The sequence below is a fragment of the Equus quagga genome, chromosome 17, assembly GCF_021613505.1.
Source record: "Equus quagga isolate Etosha38 chromosome 17, UCLA_HA_Equagga_1.0, whole genome shotgun sequence".
NCBI classification, from domain to species: Eukaryota; Metazoa; Chordata; class Mammalia; order Perissodactyla; family Equidae; genus Equus; species Equus quagga.
This window is the reverse complement of record NC_060283.1, coordinates 4,876,574-4,896,207: the sequence shown is the minus strand read 5'-3', so window position 1 is coordinate 4,896,207 and position 19,634 is coordinate 4,876,574. Positions and strand designations below refer to the sequence as shown.

The 19,634-nt window shown below is 44.0% G+C and overlaps 1 protein-coding gene and 1 long non-coding RNA gene across 3 annotated transcripts in view; one reads left to right on the top strand and one right to left on the bottom strand.

Annotated features, from left to right (window-relative positions):
• The window catches only part of KMT5B (lysine methyltransferase 5B), a 53,358-nt gene that overhangs the window by 32,712 nt on the left and 1,012 nt on the right, over positions 1 to 19,634 (bottom strand). For both annotated transcript variants that reach the window (XM_046643337.1, XM_046643336.1), the window contains exon 2: positions 2,437 to 2,672. In XM_046643337.1, coding sequence (XP_046499293.1) covers positions 2,437 to 2,596 — 160 coding nt within the window. In that variant the 5' untranslated portion in view covers positions 2,597 to 2,672. The remainder of the gene's footprint in view (positions 1 to 2,436; positions 2,673 to 19,634) is intronic.
• The window catches only part of LOC124228697 (uncharacterized), an 8,555-nt gene continuing 7,346 nt past the window's right edge, over positions 18,426 to 19,634 (top strand). Inside the window, exon 1 of the long non-coding RNA XR_006885763.1 lies at positions 18,426 to 19,185. This is a non-coding gene — a long non-coding RNA (uncharacterized LOC124228697). The remainder of the gene's footprint in view (positions 19,186 to 19,634) is intronic.

Sequence of the window (19,634 nt, the reverse complement as noted above, 5' to 3'; positions counted from 1 at the left end):
AAAGTGGAACGTGCAAATTTAACTGCTGTGCCACCAGGCCGGCCCCAGTAGTACTTTCTTTTAAACTACTGATTCCATTTCTTTACTCGCTATAGGTTTATTCAGATTTTGTATTTCTTCTTGAATCAATTGTGGCAGTTTCTTACTTTCTAGGAATTTGTTCATTTAATCTAAGCTATCTAATTTATTGGTGCACAGTTGTTCATAGTATTGTTATAATCCTTCTTATTTCTGTAAGGCAGAAGTAAGGTCCCCTTTCATTCTTGCTTCTTGAGTCTTCTCCTTTTCTTAGTCAGTCTTGCTTAAAGATTTGTCAATTTTGTTGATCTTTTCAAAGAATGAACGTCTAGCTTTGTTGATTTTCTCTGTTTTCTTTCTATTATTTTGTTAATTTCCACTCTATTATTTCCTTCTTTCTGCTTGCTCTGGGGTTTTGTTTGCTCTTCTTTTTCTGGTATTTTAAGGTGAAAAGGTAGGTTATTGATAGAGTGTTTTCTTTTTTTAAAATATAGGTGTTCACAACTATAAATTTTCCTCTAGGCATTGCTTTAGCTGCATCCCATAAGTTTTGGTATGCTGTATGCTCATTTTAAATCATGTCAAGTAATTTCTCATTTCGCTTTTGATTTCTTCTTTAACCCATGGGTTACTTAGGAGTGTGTTAACTTTCACATATTTGTGAATTTCCCAAATTTCTGTTATTCATTTCTAACTTTACTCCATTGTGGTCAGAGAACATACACTGCATAGTTTCAATCCTTTTAAATGTACTGAGGCTAGTTGTATGGTCTACTTTATGGCCTATCCTGAAGAACATCCCACGGGCACTTGGAAGGAATGTGTATTCTGCTATTGTGGTTGTCAGGAAGAGCTGGTTTCGAGTACTGTCCAAGTCTTCTTTCTTGGTTGGTCTTCTGCCTAGTTGTTCTAACCACGATTGAAAGTGGGGTAGTGAAGTCTCCGATTACTGCTGAGTTGTCCGTTTCTCCGTCCATTTTGTCAGTTTTGCTTCGTGTATTTTGCGCCTCTGACGTCAGGTGAAGTCGCTGCAGTTTATCTAACATGGAGCACTGCTTTGTTTCTCTGCATCGTTGGCTCTCTTTTTGCACCATTCTTGCCCAATAACATTCAATGTGATGCTGTCCAGCTTCACATTTTCTGGATTTTTCCAATCTATCCCTCGAAATGTGTCTATACTTGGCAAAGTGTAGCCCACATATCAGTCATTTTCTAAATTCTTATGTACCTCCAGTAATTAAACTAATTAAGATCTTTTTGCATTATGAGGACAAAAGGAGACCAAGAGCAATTTGTTAAAAAAAAAAAAAAAAAAAAGCTTAAGAGATGCTTATTTGACTGACCAGAGCCAATGCCACTGCCATAGTCACTACATTTCTCAATTTCCCATCACATGCTAAGGGGTAAGGAGGTGTCCATGCAGAGGAGAATCCATTCAGTCCTGGGCTCTCTCCCTATTCCTCTTCCAAGCAGGGATTTCTGTCTGTTTTTTTATAGAAACAGTGACCTGATCTGATGTGGAAAGGTTAAGGGCAATCTGGGCCCAATGAATAGCATAATCCCTAAGAAGTAAAAAGCAAATGAATCAGAACTGGCACAACCTATCTCAAACTGGAGCAAACCCCAGGTTAATCCAAATCTACTGGGAGTAGGCCAGTTCCAACACAAACTACGGCTATTCAGTACTGGCTAGCTTAACCTTTGGGAAAAAAGAAATAGAGAAAGTGTCCTTAACATGGCATGCCCTTCTGGACCATCTTCATACAGCTGCCTACTCTGGTTTACACTTACCCGGGGCATTTTACTACTCTTAAAGAACTATAAAACATCTATCAAATCTACAGTTTCTCTAACGCTCAACAAGTAGCCTCATTCGCATCAAGAGGTAGAGAGGTAAAAAAGTAACTCGTTATCAACAGTGCTTCACTGTGGGCATAATCCACTGCTCACTCTATATAAAGAGAAGAAATGCTGACAATTTGTGAAGATCCTCTAAATTTCACTTATCATGTGAACAGAGTTGCCTTTATTATTCATATTACTCTGTAAGTTTTCAAAGAAATAGATAATTATACTTACATCAAATATAAAAAACAGTTTGAACTCAGAATTCAGTAGCAGTACTTTAATATTTTTGTAGAACAAATTAACCATTCAGGTATAAATGCTACAAAATATAAAGTTACGGATATAAAAAATGATTAAGGCTATTAAGCATTAAACTTGAGTTGTACACAATGTTTGATGAGAATAAAATTGATATCACTTTGAAAGAATAAAAATACTATACTGTGAACTGTGAGAACATAAACAAGCGTGTGGGAAACAACAGAGAACAGAATACACGTTAAGAACTGGAAAGAATTTCCGCCCCTGTGACAATCAAAAGAGCGACAGGTTAGATAAGTGTGTACATACATCTGCTCGACCTCCGCTCGCCCGCGGTTCTGCCAGCCTTCACCGTGTCCTTTCCCGTGTGCTGTACTTTGGGTTGAGTCTGCTGATGGTCATTAGACAACTTGCCTCCATTTCTCCTGCCATTCACCACCATGTTCTTGGCTTCTCCCAACCACTTCATACCCACAGACAGCCTGACCCAGGTGCATTTAGTCACTCTCTTCAAATAGCTTAGAGAATAATTTCAATGTTCTCTCCTAACAGAAACAAAATATGGAAAACAAAACAAAACGGGGAGGTAAATACATAAAAGGCCATGCTACACAGACCCTTGAGAAAGATACAAAATATTAAAAGTAACTTAGTAATTCATGTTTCCACTTTTTAAAGACGACCTGGCTCCCCAGCCACGCAGCGTCATGCTGAGGTCTACAGTGCCCCTGACTCTGAGGAAGCACTCACTCCATCAAGCTCATTGCTTGTGCTTCAGACAGGGGCGGTAAATACTAAGTGCTCAATAAATAGTTGCCTTTCAGTCACCGATAAGCAGCCTCTTTGCTCCTTATTACGCTGATACCCAGGTCTACTCTAACAATCTGCTCAAACCGCATGTTTTGGTAACATTCCACCAACTTGGTGAGTAAACTGCAAGGAAGTTCTGTCTTCCGTTCTGCGGAAAGCTTAAGAGGCATCTAAGTTACGCTGTGTCCACAACAGCTCTGTTACGTCTTTGTGTTGTTGTTAGTTTGAAGTCAACATTCAGGGCATATAAGGGACCAATATTCAAATATCAAAGCATTACCCATCACGAAATGCCAGCCTTAGCACTCCTTTACAATGGCCACAAAGCTTGAGACGTCATTTGTTAATACAGAGGTATCCCTCACTATCTGAATTCTTACTAGCTGAACTTGGGAACTGAATAATTGGGACAGTGCGAGTTGCTTGGATTCACCAGGACCTTTGGAAGCGAGCGTGTAATACATTACGCCTGTTGGTAACGGAACGAGAAAAAGGATGTCCATGATATCACCTCATTACAGAATTAGGCTTTAGTGTAAATCAAACTAAAAAGGCTCTAAGACAAGAAAGCAAAAAAAAAAAAAAAAAATAGAACTTTAGAACTAACAGGACCTTAAGATCCTAGTACAACGCCTTCAATCTGTAGACGGCACTGAGGCCAGACAGACTGAGGTAACACGCCAATGCCACACAACCGGCCCGTGGCAGGATCAGGCACAGAGCCCAGCACTGCTGCCCAAGGCTCCCTCACCACACCAGAGGGCAACTTCCCTTATTGTTTACAAACACACAGAAAAGTATAAATGATAAATTATATTGAAGTACTCCCAGAAATGTATACCTGGACATGCCTTGAATGATACACAACACAAACGCAAAACACTAACTTTTACTTGACCTCAGATCTCTTTCATGTCTCAAGAATCTTGTGTGAATTCAGAGTGGGATAAAATGTGTGTGTGAGTGATTAGGTAAAGAGGTAAAAAATACCTGGTCCATATTAAGGATACTTTTACAATTGTTCTCTAACATGTATTTTTCTCCTCGTTCTTTCACTATTTAAATTCAATAAGTATTTCACTTTAATTGTGCTTATCTTTTGATTCTTATAGGTTTCACTAAACCCAGAATAATACCGCTGCTTAAATAATAGGAAAGGGTGAGTAAAACTATTGGTACATCAGTTATAAGCTAAAGATTTTTCAATTATTACATTTTAACAAATTAAATATAAGACCTGCTATAGATGATCAAATATCCTACATTTACACTTAGAAGAAAAGGCACAGAACTCAAGAGCAGTATACTCCTGAAGAATAAAGGCAAAGGAAGCTTGGAAAAAAGGCAATGCCCCATGACACTCTCACTTTCTCCGGGCCTGGAACCGACGACCTGGCTGGCTGGCTGGCTAACCCCTTCACGTTCCAGGAAGCCTTCCTTGCCCCTCACGCCAAATCCAGGCAGACACTGCTACGAAACTAAAGCAAAAGCCCCATGTTGCTACACAGCAATGGTGTCTGCCTCCTTAACTGACTGAGAGTTCCTGGGGTCAAGAATTTATTTTTCTTTTCTCTAGCACAGCACACAGTAGATCAGAGGCACTCAAGTGATTAAAGAATAAATAAATGAGGTTGTGGTTTAAACCACCTAACAGAAACTGTACTTCTGTATTTTTTACACTGTAAATTAAAGTGACAACCTGCCCTCTTCAAATCCTCTTCTTTCTCAAGGTGCGCGTGCTGTTAAAGGCAGCGAGAGAAGCTGCTGCGCAGGCACAGGTCCCACAGGAGTCACTGCCGCCGCCGCCAGCACCCCTGCCCCACCACTGTGCTTTCGGGACCATCCCCTAGTTCTGCAGCTCTACAGAGCAAGGACGAGAAGGACAAGGTAAAGCGCCTTTGGTCCTTTAGGAAACCCATCTCAAGAATGCCCACATGTGACACACAACTTAGGGATAATGACTCAAGAATGTGTTTTTAAGATTATTCAGAGCCCTAATATTCCTCAACAAGACATGAAATGTAACTATCCAGAACAGAAAAGAGCAACACAGCCTGAGACAGAATTAAGAGACAAAAGAAACAGCAAGTCATCTCCCCACAGAGAATCCTTAAGTGCTAACCGAGATGCCCACTCAGGGAGAAACAGCAGAGAAGGTGGGATGAGAGCCCACCCGGGTTTCAGTGAACCCTCCAGGTGATTCTGCCGCCAGCTCCAGTGTGAGAACCTCTGTTCCAAGTTACTCATCCAGTCACCTGACCACCGTTAGCGCAAAGAACAGATGCCAACACTTTAAGAAAAATGATGGCATAAAAAATTTTAATTTGAGGAAATTATACCTATCAATCTAATTTTTTTCCTAAGAATTACAAAAAGCTCACCAATAAATCATTTCAGCAGCACATTTCAGCGCAGTTTATGGAACTCAGACTGAGATCCACTCTAACGTATACATAATTACAACTACACGTGCGTGAATGACCCAAGGCGGAGCAAACGCATAACCCGGGCCTCACTCACATCGCGGTCAACTGATACGATTTTGCTTCACCTTAGGGGGCGCCAGTGCAACGGGCACTCTGTCCCTCACAGATGCGGCTGGACTGCAGCAGTATGAACACACCGCGCACGTCTGATCTATCCTCACAGAGGCTCCGATACTTTCCGCACATCCAGATAACAACGGCTGTCATTAAGGCAAAAGACTCTACTTAAGCTCACAGGGGAATACTGTGTAAAAGTAGTTTTAGTAAAGCTATCAGAAATTTGGGGGCTTCTTATAAATTTTTAGCTCAAAATGAATATATACTCTAATCATCAGGTCATCGTTCGTTCTGCCCTCACGAGAGTGGAATCCGTTCCGTTGCCTCGATCTTTCCGATAAGACTACAAGCCAGAAGAATACTCACATATGAAAGGTGGAGACAGAATTTTCAAAGCCAACAGGAGCCGACGTTGCGGGCGCCTGTGGAGACACAGGGCTGCAGACACTGGGTGGCCAGCAAAGCCTAAAGACTTCCCGGCTCCCACAAAGGTCCCCCAACATAAACACGGGTGCAGTCTCCGGCTTGGAACACAGCTGGATTACATGGAAATACCACATGGTCTTGGCTTGGTTGATAGTGTCTGAGTTAACTGGCCACTGACTATATTTAGAAGTAAAAATTAACTCAAATTTATCCCAAAACTGGCCAAAAAAAAAAAACCTTCAAAAAAGGAGTACTGACCACTCCTTAAATGGCATAACTGCTACAAATCTTTCTCTGTTCTGGTTTCCCAATATAAAAATCAGGAAAATTATTAGACATCTACTATATTCCAGACACTGTTCCAGGCACTGAGGATGCAGCAAAGAACAAAACAAGGTTTCTGCCCTCATTTGGGCTTATATCCTAATGAAGAAAGCTTTGGAAAATAACAAATTAACAAATAATGCCCACACCTTGGAGAAAATAATGCCATTTCCAAGTGTCAGGGAGTGTCTGGGTGGAGCAGGGCGTGATGGGGAAAGGCACACAGCACTGGGAGAGCGCACCAGGCAGAGGGCAAGCACACAGCTGAGGGGAAAAGCAGCTGGAGTGTCTGAGCGACAGCACAGAGCCCAGAGTGGCTGGAGCAGAGTGAGGGGGAGCGAGGGGCAGCAGGGAGGCCAGCGAGCTGCCAGAAGCAACAGCATGTAACAGAGAGCCTCAAAGCCACTGCTGAGATGGGGGCACTGACTCAGTGAGAAGGAAAGCAGAGGAGGGCCCCAGTCCAAGTGCCAGTTCTGAAGGCCTATGCTAGGTTTGCTCTGTGGAGAGGGGCTCACAAATGACTGCTTTTAAAAAAGTAGTTTTGATGAAGCTACTAATAATTTGGGGGGCCAAGAGAGAAAGTGCCCATTAAGAGACGACTGCAATAAACCAGAGAAGAGACACCAGCGGCTGGCAGTGGCAGAGATGGCGAGGAGTGGTTAGTTTCAGGCTCTTTTCTGACGGTTTTGCTGATAGACAGGATCTGCTAACAGACTGTGGGAAAGAAAGAGAACTCAAGTATGCCTCCAAAGTGGAGCTGGAATGAGTACTTGCGGAGGGGACAAAGGCTACAGAAGACCGGGTTTGGCGGGGCTCGTCGGGGTCAGGGGGAGTTCGGTTTGGTCATGTCTGATGCCCACTAGAGACCAAGCGGAGATGCTGAGAGGCAGCAGGATACAAGGGCCTGGAGAACAGGTCCAGGCAGGTTATATAAACTTGGGGTCTGAGCACGAATGGTATTCAAGCCATGGGACAAGAGGACTTCACCTAGGGAGTGAGTACAGATAAAAGAAGTCTAAAGACAGAGGGGGCGGACACCCTAACAGAGCAGCAAAGGATACTGCAAGGAGCAACTAGTGAGCAAGGAGGAGCAGCAGGAGCCAACTAGGGGCCAGGGCCCACGAAGGGAGGACCCACCCGGGCAGAGACGACAAGGCTCACAAGGCAAATCTCTCTCTCTTTTTTAAAGATTGGCACCTGAGCTAACAACTGTTGCCAAACTTTTTTTTTTTTTTTTAATTCTTCCTCCAAAAGCCCCCCAGTACATAGTTATGGATTCTAGTTGTGGGTCCCCCTGGTTGTGCCATGTGGGATGCCGCCTCAGCATGGCTTGATGAGTGGTGCCATGTCCATGCCCAGGATCCAACCTGGCGAAACCCCGGGCAGCCAAAGCGGAGCGCATGATTACATTATTTATAACAATTATATCAATTGTTTCAAGTAAGAGAAAAAGAGTAGAAATTTCATTTACCAGAAGAAACATACATAAATTAAATTCAGAGGGGGGGCAAGGATGGGAACAGGACAGTTAATTTGAAAGCAGTACACCTTGAGAGAGTTTATAAGGATCATTGTTTAAAAAAATGTTTTTAAACTAAAGGATTAGTTAATTCTCTGGACTGGAGTGATAAAGATCGATCAAGTGTGGTAATGGAGTGAATTCCTGAGAGTACTGTGCACGGTTCTGCTCCCTCTCACAAAAATGATGCAACCAGGCTCTAAGGAAACGCAGTTGCGACGATGCTCCAGGACAGGCAGCACCATTCCTGAGAGGTTTACCTGACAACTGAAGTCAACAGGAAAGGAAGACTCACACTTCACGTGCTTTCACTGGACCAACAGGCAGGAAAGGAAGCACGCACTTCAGATTCTAGTACCAAATACAAATCAAAGGGCAGCAACGTAGGATAAGACAAAATATACTTGCAAACTGCTAAAATGAGAGTTGCATTTAAAGAGCAAAGTATTCAAAGAAGAAACGTCTAATCATATTACAACACCACTAAGGTAAAAAGCGCACACACGCCCCACCATGCACTCCAGATCACCAACAGCAATGGCTATCCTTGGGGGAATGGGGTTAACATTAAAAATTTTTCCAAAATGTTTACAGTGAACTTATTATTTTCAATTAGAAACAAACAACCCCTGATATTTGAAAAAGTTTCAAAAGCAAGCACAGAGCTGATGCACAAAAACTGCGCTTGGCTCATGGAAAGCACCCTCTCTGTTCGCGGCACTGCCCGGCCCTCCTATCCTTCCACTGCCCCTTGATGCACACGAAGGGGATTATCAGCTATTCAGCGACTTCTGAGTTAACTGCTCGTGCACAATTTGAGAACTCTGGTTCCAACTCTTTCTTACATAAAACGTTAGACAGGAGTTTTGTGTTGAATGTCCTAAATGCAAATCAGGATTTTCAAAAATCTGTCAGAAAAATGAAAACATGGATTCGGAAAGATTATCAAGAATGTTAACATAAATTCCACGACAGCACCAAGAGCTCTAGCCAGTGTACATGGTGAACTTGTCCGTAGTTTATCTTAAAGAAATTATCCAGTGGCAAGGAAAAAATCCCTAAGTGGTTGAAAAGGAAGAGGTAACACGTTTTTAAAAAGCAGGCTCCAGCTTGCTAGAGGACTTTTGGAAATCTTTATTGACAAAAAGCAGAGCAAACATGTTTCAAGTGATTCAGCTACAATTTGCTAAGAAAACAATCCAATACACCAAATGGTTAATGGTATTATCTCTGGAGAATGATTACAAGCAATTTTTACCTGTTACATGATATATTCTTCAAAAGGTTCAACTTTTCAAAATGGGCACATATTACTCTTATAACAAAAAATTTAAAGATATACATAAAAAGGAAAATAAAGCAGACTTCACAAAAATCCTTCTGCATCATTCACAAGTATGTAAGTTAAAGCCAATTTTTAAAATCTTAAATACAGCAATTCAAAAATCAAACTTCTAGGGCGATCTGTCACTGAAATACTTCAAGTTTTCGACGACTTCGCTCCTGGATTTTCTGATGCTCAAGCGTCACAATCCCAGACTCTCAGGAGCTTGATGTTTAAAACAAGCACAAGGAAGAGAAGCACAAATAAAAAGCATGGAAATGAAAGAAATGTCCAAAGAGGAAATCAAAAACAAACACTCACACCCCAACAGACAAAAGAACCCACACGGACCAGGAGCAAGACTATGAGACTGGTATCACTTCCAACAACGTCCCAGAAGAAGAGTGAAAAACCAATTTCCCCTTCTAGGGCCTCACATGTCTGGCCTATCTCGCATGTGAAAATTACATGCAATATAGCAAGAACACAAGTATTCTGAGATTGTTATGAACTACCAATAACAGAACTTACCTTAGCAACGCCTACCAGGTCCTGCAGGACCCAGCCCCACCTGTCCCTGCCCTTGCTCCTGCTGATTCTCTGGACACAGCCTAGCTGACAGCCCTCTCGCGTGTGAGGCATCTCCCCACCACAGGGTCTTTGCACTTGGGATGCTGCCACCTGCCTGCCAGGCCCGCCCATCTCCCAGTCCTCCGCCCCGCAGACTGCCTTGCTACATACTTTAACATTTTCCTTTCATGGTGCTTATGACAACAGTACTCACTTTATGAATCACTTAATGACACCTGCCTTCCGCCTGTGGCATAAACCAGCTAAGGCACACTTTCACCTCACTAGAACCCAGCACCAGGCCCAACACACTGCAGGTGGACTCACACCACATCCCCCTTTCTAGTCTTAAACCAACTGCCACATATAAGCCCAAGCGTTCAGCAGTTCTTTCCCTCAAAACTAAAGTTACAAAAGGACTCTACAACACAGCAAAGAACTCCAAATCAGTCCGTATGAACGGCTGTTCCAAATCCACCTGCAATCACTACATAGCCAAAGTTCCACGGAATCCTATAGGAATAATTCATACGCTCAGGCCAATATGAGAGCCCTGCAAAGCTATCAGAAGCACTTGTGGTCAACATTCCATCACAAGACTACAAGGCACTTTGACAGGGCAATTGCTCAGTTGCCAATTTGTTAGAAAACTACCATGAATTCATGATCACTTTATCCTTAAAACTTGCTCCAATAAGTACTGTTGCTGGAAAATGAATCTCACCTGAGAATTTAGATGACTTGTCCGAGTTCAGCCAGTGCAATGAAAGAAAAGACTTGGAGATTTTTTTCTTTCTTTCTCTCTTTTTGGTGAGGAAGACTGTTGCTGAGCTAACTACCATCTGTGCCAATCTCCCCCTATTTCATATGTGGGACACCATCACAGCATGGCTCACTGAGCACCCTGGATCCGAACCCACGAACCCTGGGCCACTGAAGCAGAGCACACGAACTTAACCACTACGCCACCGGGCTGGCCCCTGACTTTCGTTTTTCTGAATTCACAATTAAGCCGTTACCTAAGGCAGAGCTGTTGCTGTAAGACTGGCACTGTCATGCAAATTCAATGCTAACGTGGTATCTAGCAGCACACTCCAGAGCAAAGAACAGGAATTATGCTCATAAAACAATCGATTACTAATATCATTTTACTACAAGTACCATTTCTGCTTTCCTCTTCTAGCTTTCATAGGGTCAAGCCCACATGTTTCGGCTCAGCGAATTTAGCAGCCTTCCCAAGCAGCCTTAGGTGGTAAAGCCCCGTTAGGAGCAGTAAGGAAATGGCCCCCACTTCCAAACAGTTTTCCACCAATGCGCTAACAATGCCCGCCCACCCCCTGCGAGGACAGAACGATGGCAGAGCCAGCTCCACCAATCGTGCTGCACTGGCTGCGCTAACTGCTCTACCGGAGAACGCAGGAGGCCGGAAAACCGTCTCCAAAGACGTCAGGTCGTAACCTGGAACCCACGAATGCTAGCTTATAAGGAAAAGGGTCTTTGGAGATGTGATTAAATTATGGATTTTGAGGTAAAAGAGACTATCCTAGTGGGCCCTAAATGCCATCAAACACAGAGGACAGGCAAAGACAGGGGTGATGCGGCCAAGCAGAGGAACGCCACAGTCACCAGAAGCTGGAGGAGGCAAGGAGCAGACTCGGGCGTAGAGCCTTGGGAGAGGGCCCTGCCCACACCTGGACTCCAGCTGAGGGAGAGTGGCGGTGAACTTCTGGGCTCCAGCACTGTGAGGGCATTTCTGTTGTTGGAAGCCAAGTTTGTGGTAATTTGTTACAGCACCCACAGAAAACTAATACAGAGACCACGAACAATTAACCAAAGTCAAAAGGCTTTACGGTTAACAGACTCCAGAAATACATACAATTCCAATGTCACAGGAACAGAGATTTTAAACACCTTTCTAAAAACGACTTTTTAAGTTGTTTTATGTACACTCTTAAAAAGTCATTTTCTCTCTTCAAACGCAGGTATGACACACGGCTCCAGAGAGCGCTATGTGGATTCGGAAGATAAAGCTGGTGTCTCAATTACACATCTAATTACTCACTCACTGTGCTTAAGGCCTGTTAACCAAGACATTCCTTAGAAGTGTTATGACCCAATATTTTTATATTTATATAAAAATTTACAATAAAAATGAAAACGAAAACTATTAGAATTTTTCATTTAGCAGAACGTTTTGAACAGCAGAGTATCTACTACTGGTAAATCTACAACCAGACGTTTACAACACTTGCTTATTCGGCCACTGATCTACCGCTGGGCAAGTATCAATGCCTCTCTAACTGCCTCATCACAGAAAATACTGCTTCACAGTTTACTTATCCATGTCTAACCTGTATCACAACAAAGGATTCCATCTAAGAAAGATTCGTGTCTCCAATTGTCTCAGGAGGTATTTCTAAAATAAAAGTTTTAGCAGGTGTGGTTGTTGAGGGGAATTCTGCCCCAAAAAAGCCTGCCTCCTCACCTCTCTGTATGGGCTCCATCTGCTTACCTGGTAGCGCCTGTAAGTAAAAGCAAGGAGGCTTCCTTTCTCACTTTCCTCTGAGACCCAAACAGGATTTTACTTTTCTATTAACAGACGCCACCTTGTGTCAAAAGTCTGTAAGCACAGCCCACAGTTGCTCAGTTAGAAGCTAAGAGGTCAGTAGACCAAATAATCAATTCTTACTGGGCAAAGGCGAGGATGAGGAAAAACTTCCAAAAGGCGATTCTTGCGCTGGATCTTAAAGGCCAAGACTGCATCTGCCAGGCGGTGGACTCTGCCGGAGGCAGTGCACACAGTGGTTGAGGATGTGGCTCTGGATGGAGGCAAGGCCCCTGGGTCCCACCCTGGCTCCATTCATTACTCTCCAGCAGTGTGACCACGGGCAAGTCATTTACCCTCACTAAAGCCTCATTAGTAACATGAAAACAGCGCCTACGTCTTCGGCTTGGCACAAGGATTAAATGAGCAGAAATTGCTAATCAAAGTCTCCAACTGTTTCTTCTTTTCAAGTAACGAAGGCAGAAACAAAGAGGGCCAAACACGACGATGCACTACTCTACTCGCAAAACTTTCAGTCAAGTAGAAATTTCCTCTCCATGCCTCATCTACCGTAACTCCCACAAGTTACCCACATCGTCTCATCCATGGAAAAAAGTACAGATTTTCAAGAGAATAAAAAAGGACTGGGGGGGGGGGATGCTAATTTATGACACAGAGCTGAGATCAGCTTTGCTTTTCCTACTGCTCCTGAAGAGAAGGCACGTGACTTCCTTCCGGCAACAATGTATAATTAAAAACCACGCCAAACTACGCCTCCCATATCAACATGCACAGGGACCACAGATTCTGTTACAGTGGAATTTAGCTTGTTGTGTATCTGGTAAAACTTTACTTTTTCCTACTGTAACTCCATTTTTAAAAACAACAAATAATAGCTCTTCCATTCATTTAGTGCTTCCTATATTCATTTTATCATTTAATTCTCACACCCTGTGAAGTAGGTACTTTTTTTCGGTTATACAGATGACAGGTTGGAGAATTTGCTCAGTCGTACTCCAGAAAGGACCCCACTGGGAGAAAAGCACGATTGGAGGCAGAGGGAGCAGTTAGAAAGTTAAATGCAACAGTAGCAGTGGGTGGGGAAAGAGAAAAGCTCCAGTGTTTCAAATGTAAGCTCCACAAGACCTGGTAACAAATTAGATACAGGTGGTGAGAGACAAGAGAGGAAATAGCTGAGTCAGAAATCTCTAGCTGCGGCAAAAGTTTCAGTTGGGGAGACTGCAAGATTGTCATTAACTGAGTTAGGGACTACAGAAGGAATGTTTGCAGAAAAGATGAGAAAGTTTGGATTTGATACATCTGAAGTGGGGGCGGGGCACCACCCAGGTGAAGTTGTCACGTTAGAAGTCAGGATAGAAGTGGGGACTGTGAAGAGATTAACATTAATAAAAGGACTTTACAGTTTACCAAGCATTTCAACATTATCTCAATTCAAAGAATCATAGAACTGCAGAACAACAAGTCTTACATTAAAAGAAATAGGCTCGGGCAGATAAATTCCCTGCCCAAAGCAATTCACTTCTTCTGACCAAAAAAAATTCTAAGCTTTATCATGGGCAGTTAGAGGAAAGAAAGAAGCAGAGGGAAGAGAGAAGGAAATAAAATGAGCAGCAGACACACACTGGCCCTGCAAGAGAGAGAGAGATCTTGCAAAGCAGCATCCCCACTAAGAGCGTTTGGGGACATGTGCTGTTCAGTGCTTAGCACAGTGTCCAACACACAGCTAAAAGAAGTCTGCTCATGACGCGAGCGAAGAACCGAAGGACGCAGGGCCGACTTGGCAGTCCTCAGCACAACACAGACCCCTCTTAGCTCTCACTTTCTGGGCAGCATTTCACACTACTGCTCTGCTGTGATCCAAGAGCTGGGCTTATAACTTCACGTGCATCACCTCATTTTCTTCCATCACAGTCATTTAACATATACAATATGTTCAATATACTCATTAACATATAAAGAATCAAATTAGACAAATTATATCATAAAAATATTAAGTATATACAATAACATATACAATACTACTATCATTCTCGTTTTACAAATGAGAGCAAGCCTTGAGAATTAGAAAAAACTTAAGCCAAGGCTGGGCTGAGAGAGGCTGTACATTCTTGACAACAAACAAGAAAGCAATACAATCCTGACTCAAATTTTTAAGCATACTTTGTCCCATATTTGAAGAATAAGACCCTAGAACAAAATAGGCATGGTTCCTGATTTCACGGAGCTCAGAGTATAGCGTGGGAAGAGACACAATCCAATAAGTCTGAAACTATAATTCTGGTGAGAGCTATAAAGGAAACAAATAGGATGTCAGAAGAGAGAATAATGTAGGAATAGACTGTAGATTGGATGATCAGGGAAAATACATCAAAAGGATAAATATAGAAACATACCCTTTTCGGGGGGAGGATCAAAAACACTCCTTGTATCTATTTACAGCCACCAAACAAATATTTTCTGAGGCAACTGGCTTTGTCTAAACCCTCCCAGATACTGAGGTCTGTTTCCGCTTCTCTTTTAAGTGGGGGGGGGAAGAGGTTTCCCTGTGGGCTCTCCAGCCCCACATTCCACTGGCTCACTGGCTGAAGGATCAGGCCCTCCTTTACTCCTCAGTCAGGGGAGCCTTCTTTTCCTAAAAGTAGGTTCGTTTTCTTGATAAAAATGTCTATTTCTCCACACCTGAAACAAAAACCATTTCCTTAAAAATCCGAACACTCCTCAGAGCTCATTAAACTGTATGAGAGACTTCAACCTTGTTATACAAATCAGAGAGACAAAACGAATCACTCTGCAGACCTAGAATCCACTGAATCCAACATTTACCAAGAACCCACTGGGAGCCACTGGGCACTGTTCATGGTGCTGGAATCCTGGTTGTGTCCAGGGAGCACTAGAGGGCGCACGAGAGCTTCAGCTTTCAGGAAAATGGGGCAGGGCTACTAGGTGAATGGGGAAGCCTGTGAAAACTCAGCATCCAAAAAACAGGGCAGAAGGGTGCAGAATAGGAAGCAGAATGACCCTTCACTGAAGCGGCCTTCCGCCTAAGACCAGTGCCATTAGAAATCTGCGGACTGGGCGTTCCTATAAAGATGGTGCGAACTGCAATATAGGTTGGCTTCACCCTAATACACGACGGAGGGGTTCACCAGCTTGGCAACCCCACAGGCAGGTGAGAAAGTTCTCATCACTACAAATGAGATGGCTAAAGCTCAGAAACAAAGTTGCTTTTCTGAAGTCAAACTGCTATTAGGTGGTGAGGCTGGGTCTAAAACCCTCGTGTTTACACTGCAGTCGGGGGTTTACTGCAATACTTGAGGCACATATGCATCACCCGTAAATAAAGAGGCTTAGCACTAGGGAACACCCTGGGCTAGTTATTTTTCTCTTCAGTGTACTACTAGAATACAGAAAAGAACACAACTTGCAGAGATGCAATTGACAAGGAGCCATATAGACCTTAAGAATCATGCTTTTGAGACCACTGATACACCCTCGTCTCTCAATTCTAAAACCCAAGTGATTGTAAGCTATACCATCAATTTATTAACATGCCAAAAAGAGAGGAAAAACCACAGGGAATATACAAATGAATTATGCAAACCTATTAGAGAGATGTCGAAGTATGATTAAAATAGCTCTCAGAAGTGAGAACATAGGATGGCAATTAAGTGTAAAAGATGAAGTATAACTCAGGATTACAGCGGTCTCAGAGGCTAATGCTTAGTTATTTTACAGACGAAGAAGCTGAGGCTTGGCCCTGTCAATGTCTTACACAGATAATGACAGAGCAGCGCTGACTCCTACCCCACTGGTCCTTCAACCAGCCCCAGAATGACATGTACAGATGGTCATCATCATCACACGGAACCCTAGAAGACTGCGTGGCATTTGAGTTTTGTCCTGCACAGGCACCAGCCAGCCCCAAACCTGGCTGGCAGGCGCAGGAGCCCGAGGCAGTGAGCGCCCAAACTGGTCTGGTGGTCCTAGGAAGCCTTTAGCACGATGGAAGGAAAATTGTGATGCAAAAGATAATTTAGTGCATGAATGACCATGGATCAGTGACTTTTTTCTCCCTTTTGTGAGACTATTTTAAGAGTTAACGCAAATGGTTCCTGGTTCCATCACCAACTATATAAAGATGATATACCCTGTCTAACTCACTGCCTCCAAGCAATATGAGGATCAAAAGAAATTTTTTTAAAAAGCTAATGTTGGACATTAATGTGGATTTACAAAAATAAGGTGATGAGTTTTTCCTGTACAGATGGATTTGCTCTATAGCACGCCTTTAAAATAGTAAAATTCTGTAATGTATTTAAAATAAGATGTGCATGACTAAAATTTGGGAACGTGTCTGTTGAATAAAATAAGATATTTTTGTAAGTGAAAGTGCTTTCTTTAATTTGACTAGGACAAAGAGAAAGTCGGATCACATTCACAGAGAAATACAGGGCGAGAGAGCGACCAGGCATGACCCTCCCTCTCAGCCCGCACCGCTCATCTTCCAGGAAAGACCGAATAACGGGGCAGAGAAGGGGCGACAACAAGAACTAAAGTAAAAACAGAACTGTAGTTTGTTTGGAGCGGGGAGGAGGAGTGTAGAGTTCGTAGAAAGAATTTAAAGAAAGCTGTTAACCTTCCCCCGGTTAAAGATCCTTTGGTCACAGCCCTAGGGTGCTCCCTGCCTGTTTGCTAGAACCCCTCCTTGGACAGCTTGCTCGGTGGAATGCAGCCATTAAAACTGCAGGGTTTAATTCACATTTCAAACTTAAGAGCCTGAGACAGGAAGTATATGCCTTAAGATTTTAAAGCTGGCAGTCTACCCAAGAAAGAAATTACTTTTCAAATCACTGTGTTCTAACACTTAGAGCCCCTAAGGCTTGCGATTGGAAGTGCACTGGTTGGTTTTAAGTTTTATCCTGTAATAATTTGGGCTTGTGCTTCTTGTAGCAATTAAAACTGTTTCCTAAACCAAATACGTCAGTAAAATAAGTTTTTTCCCCCTCAAAAGTAAATAAAAATCACGCTGAAAAAATAAGTTATATTTTATACAAAACCTTATTTCGATTGCATAGAGCTGTATCTCGGATACAACTACCCTGCTCTCTCCTCACATTTACTTAGTAAATCTGTGTGACCAAGTGTGTCACAGTGGAGCAAAGATACATGGTCCTTGTCTTGAACGCTGTGTGGAAGACTCAACAATTAGAGTGTTCTGGAGCTGACACGGTCTTGTAACTCTGGCCCACGGAGGAGAAGGAACTTGGTGACTGGAGAGAAAGTAAAGCTCATATATGGTGGGTGGGAATACAAACTACTGGCATCAACCTGATGTATCGGAAGGGATTTGCTCTCATGAGCCATGGGAAGGGCACTCCTGTGGGCAGGGAGCTGTTCGGATGCTACGCACACAAATGTCTTTGCAACACAACCAGACCACATACTCATGTCCTATAAACCCACAAATTGATACTCAAAGAAAAATCAGATTCAATCCCAGATTTATACGACCCAAGGGAAAATTTACAAACCAACATCCCCCACCTACAAAACTTTATGCTCAAAGACAAGCAAACAACCTGCTACCACTTCCTTCACATGCATATCCTGCTATACCCCCCACCACACCTCCCCCCAGTACTGCCCGTTTGTATTTGGTTCAAGTAGAGAGAGTTCAAAACATAAGCGGTTCAGTGTGCACAAGACGACAGATGAAAATACAGGCAAGAGAGCACCTGGGAATTACTGTGAAAGTTTGGTTTCAAAGTTTATGGATAAAACAATTGAGCCCCATGCTACTCTCCTCTTGCAGGCTAAGTATCCATAATATTCCTTTCCCCCCCAAACTAAGCTGTTTTGTTAATGACAACGTTTTTTAATAACATTAGAACGAACATATTTTGAAAAACTAAATACAAACTACTAATCTTGCTAACTTGGAGATTAATAAATTAACACTTTCATCAAGCGCCTATCGATAACCTACGGTGCACCTGCCCCTGGGCAGAGGCGATAACTAACTACTCCACAAGCTCACAAAAAGCTGAGAGGATGAGCAAGTAACCAACCAAATATAATACAATATAACAGCGGCTCAGGGACCCCAGAGGAAGCGTGCCTTCTCTGGATCGGGCGAGTCCCTGCACCTGCGTGTGTGAGCGCCTTCGCCAGGAGGGAACACGGCCCTGGGCCTTTCTGAAGGATGGGCGTGAATGGGGACAGGGGGTGGAGGCATCTGGGCAGGATGTGACCAACACCAGCCATGGGAAACTAGTGGGGCTGGAGCTTGGGAAAGGGAGAGCTGAATGTGGAATGTTTAGCGAGTAAGAACTGGAAAACGCGCCTGAGCTTTAATCCCACACACGCTGGGGTGAAAGCGTTTGTGGACTTTCATCTCGGAAGACAGGGAGCCTCGACAGCGAGCGCCACGCCTGCGGTGCAACTTGCGTTTGAAACGTTCGGCTACAAAGTAAACTTGTATCTATAGCAAGTAACTCTCCAAGCGCGCTTTTCAATAGGTACAAATTATCTGTGACGATTTCAGGCAAAACCGATTTCCCCCTCCCTTTTCCAAATGGGCTTTTACACTAGTCATCAAACTTTACAGCTGTGCTCTCGATAGGAAAGACTACAGGAAAAAAGTTTCAGCCGCTTCGGATGATGCTACGCAGCAGCCCTCAGACCTATCAGGCCTTTAACTACACTTTACACGAAAACACCTGACACCTAAGAAGGTCCTGATGAAGAGAATGACAAGCACGACCCATCAATTCATCTGCCCACTACTCGAGACAAGATCATTTGGCAAGTTCTTGAAAACCAACATCAAAGAACACAGGTTCGCCTCCTCGGTCTTTCTAAAGTTTCCCCATCCCACGGAGGGGCAGCAAGAGCCGCAGAACCGGGTCAAAGGCACCCCAATCGAGAGGGAGCGCACTTCTCCGGGTCCACCGCGCTTCTGTACCCTTCCAGCAAGGTGGGTCCAGCTGTCATCTTGAAAACGGGCTCGTCCCCCTCTCACAGGTGGGAGGGACTCGGACACACAGCATCTCGGGCCATGGGGGAAGGACAACCGAGCCACTCTGGCAGGACCAGCCCGTTTCCTCGGGACCCGGGGCAGGGAGGCCAGAAGCCGCAGCGCCGTCCAGGGAGGGACCGAGTGGGGAGGGGGCCGGCCCGGGAGGAGACGCGAGAGGAGGCTCGAGCCCAAACAAAAACAACCCAAAGTGGAGCGCGGCCGAGGGAGCAGATTGGGCGAGCCCGTTCCCGGCTGCCCATTGGAGAAGAGGGAAAACAGAGTCCCCCAATCGCGAGCGCCGGGGCTGCTCCCCTCGTGCGGCCGCGGGCCGGCCCGGCGCTGCCCGGCGGCCGCTCCCGCTCCCTTCCGGCGGCGGCGCCCCCTGCAGGCCCGCGCCCCGCCGCCGC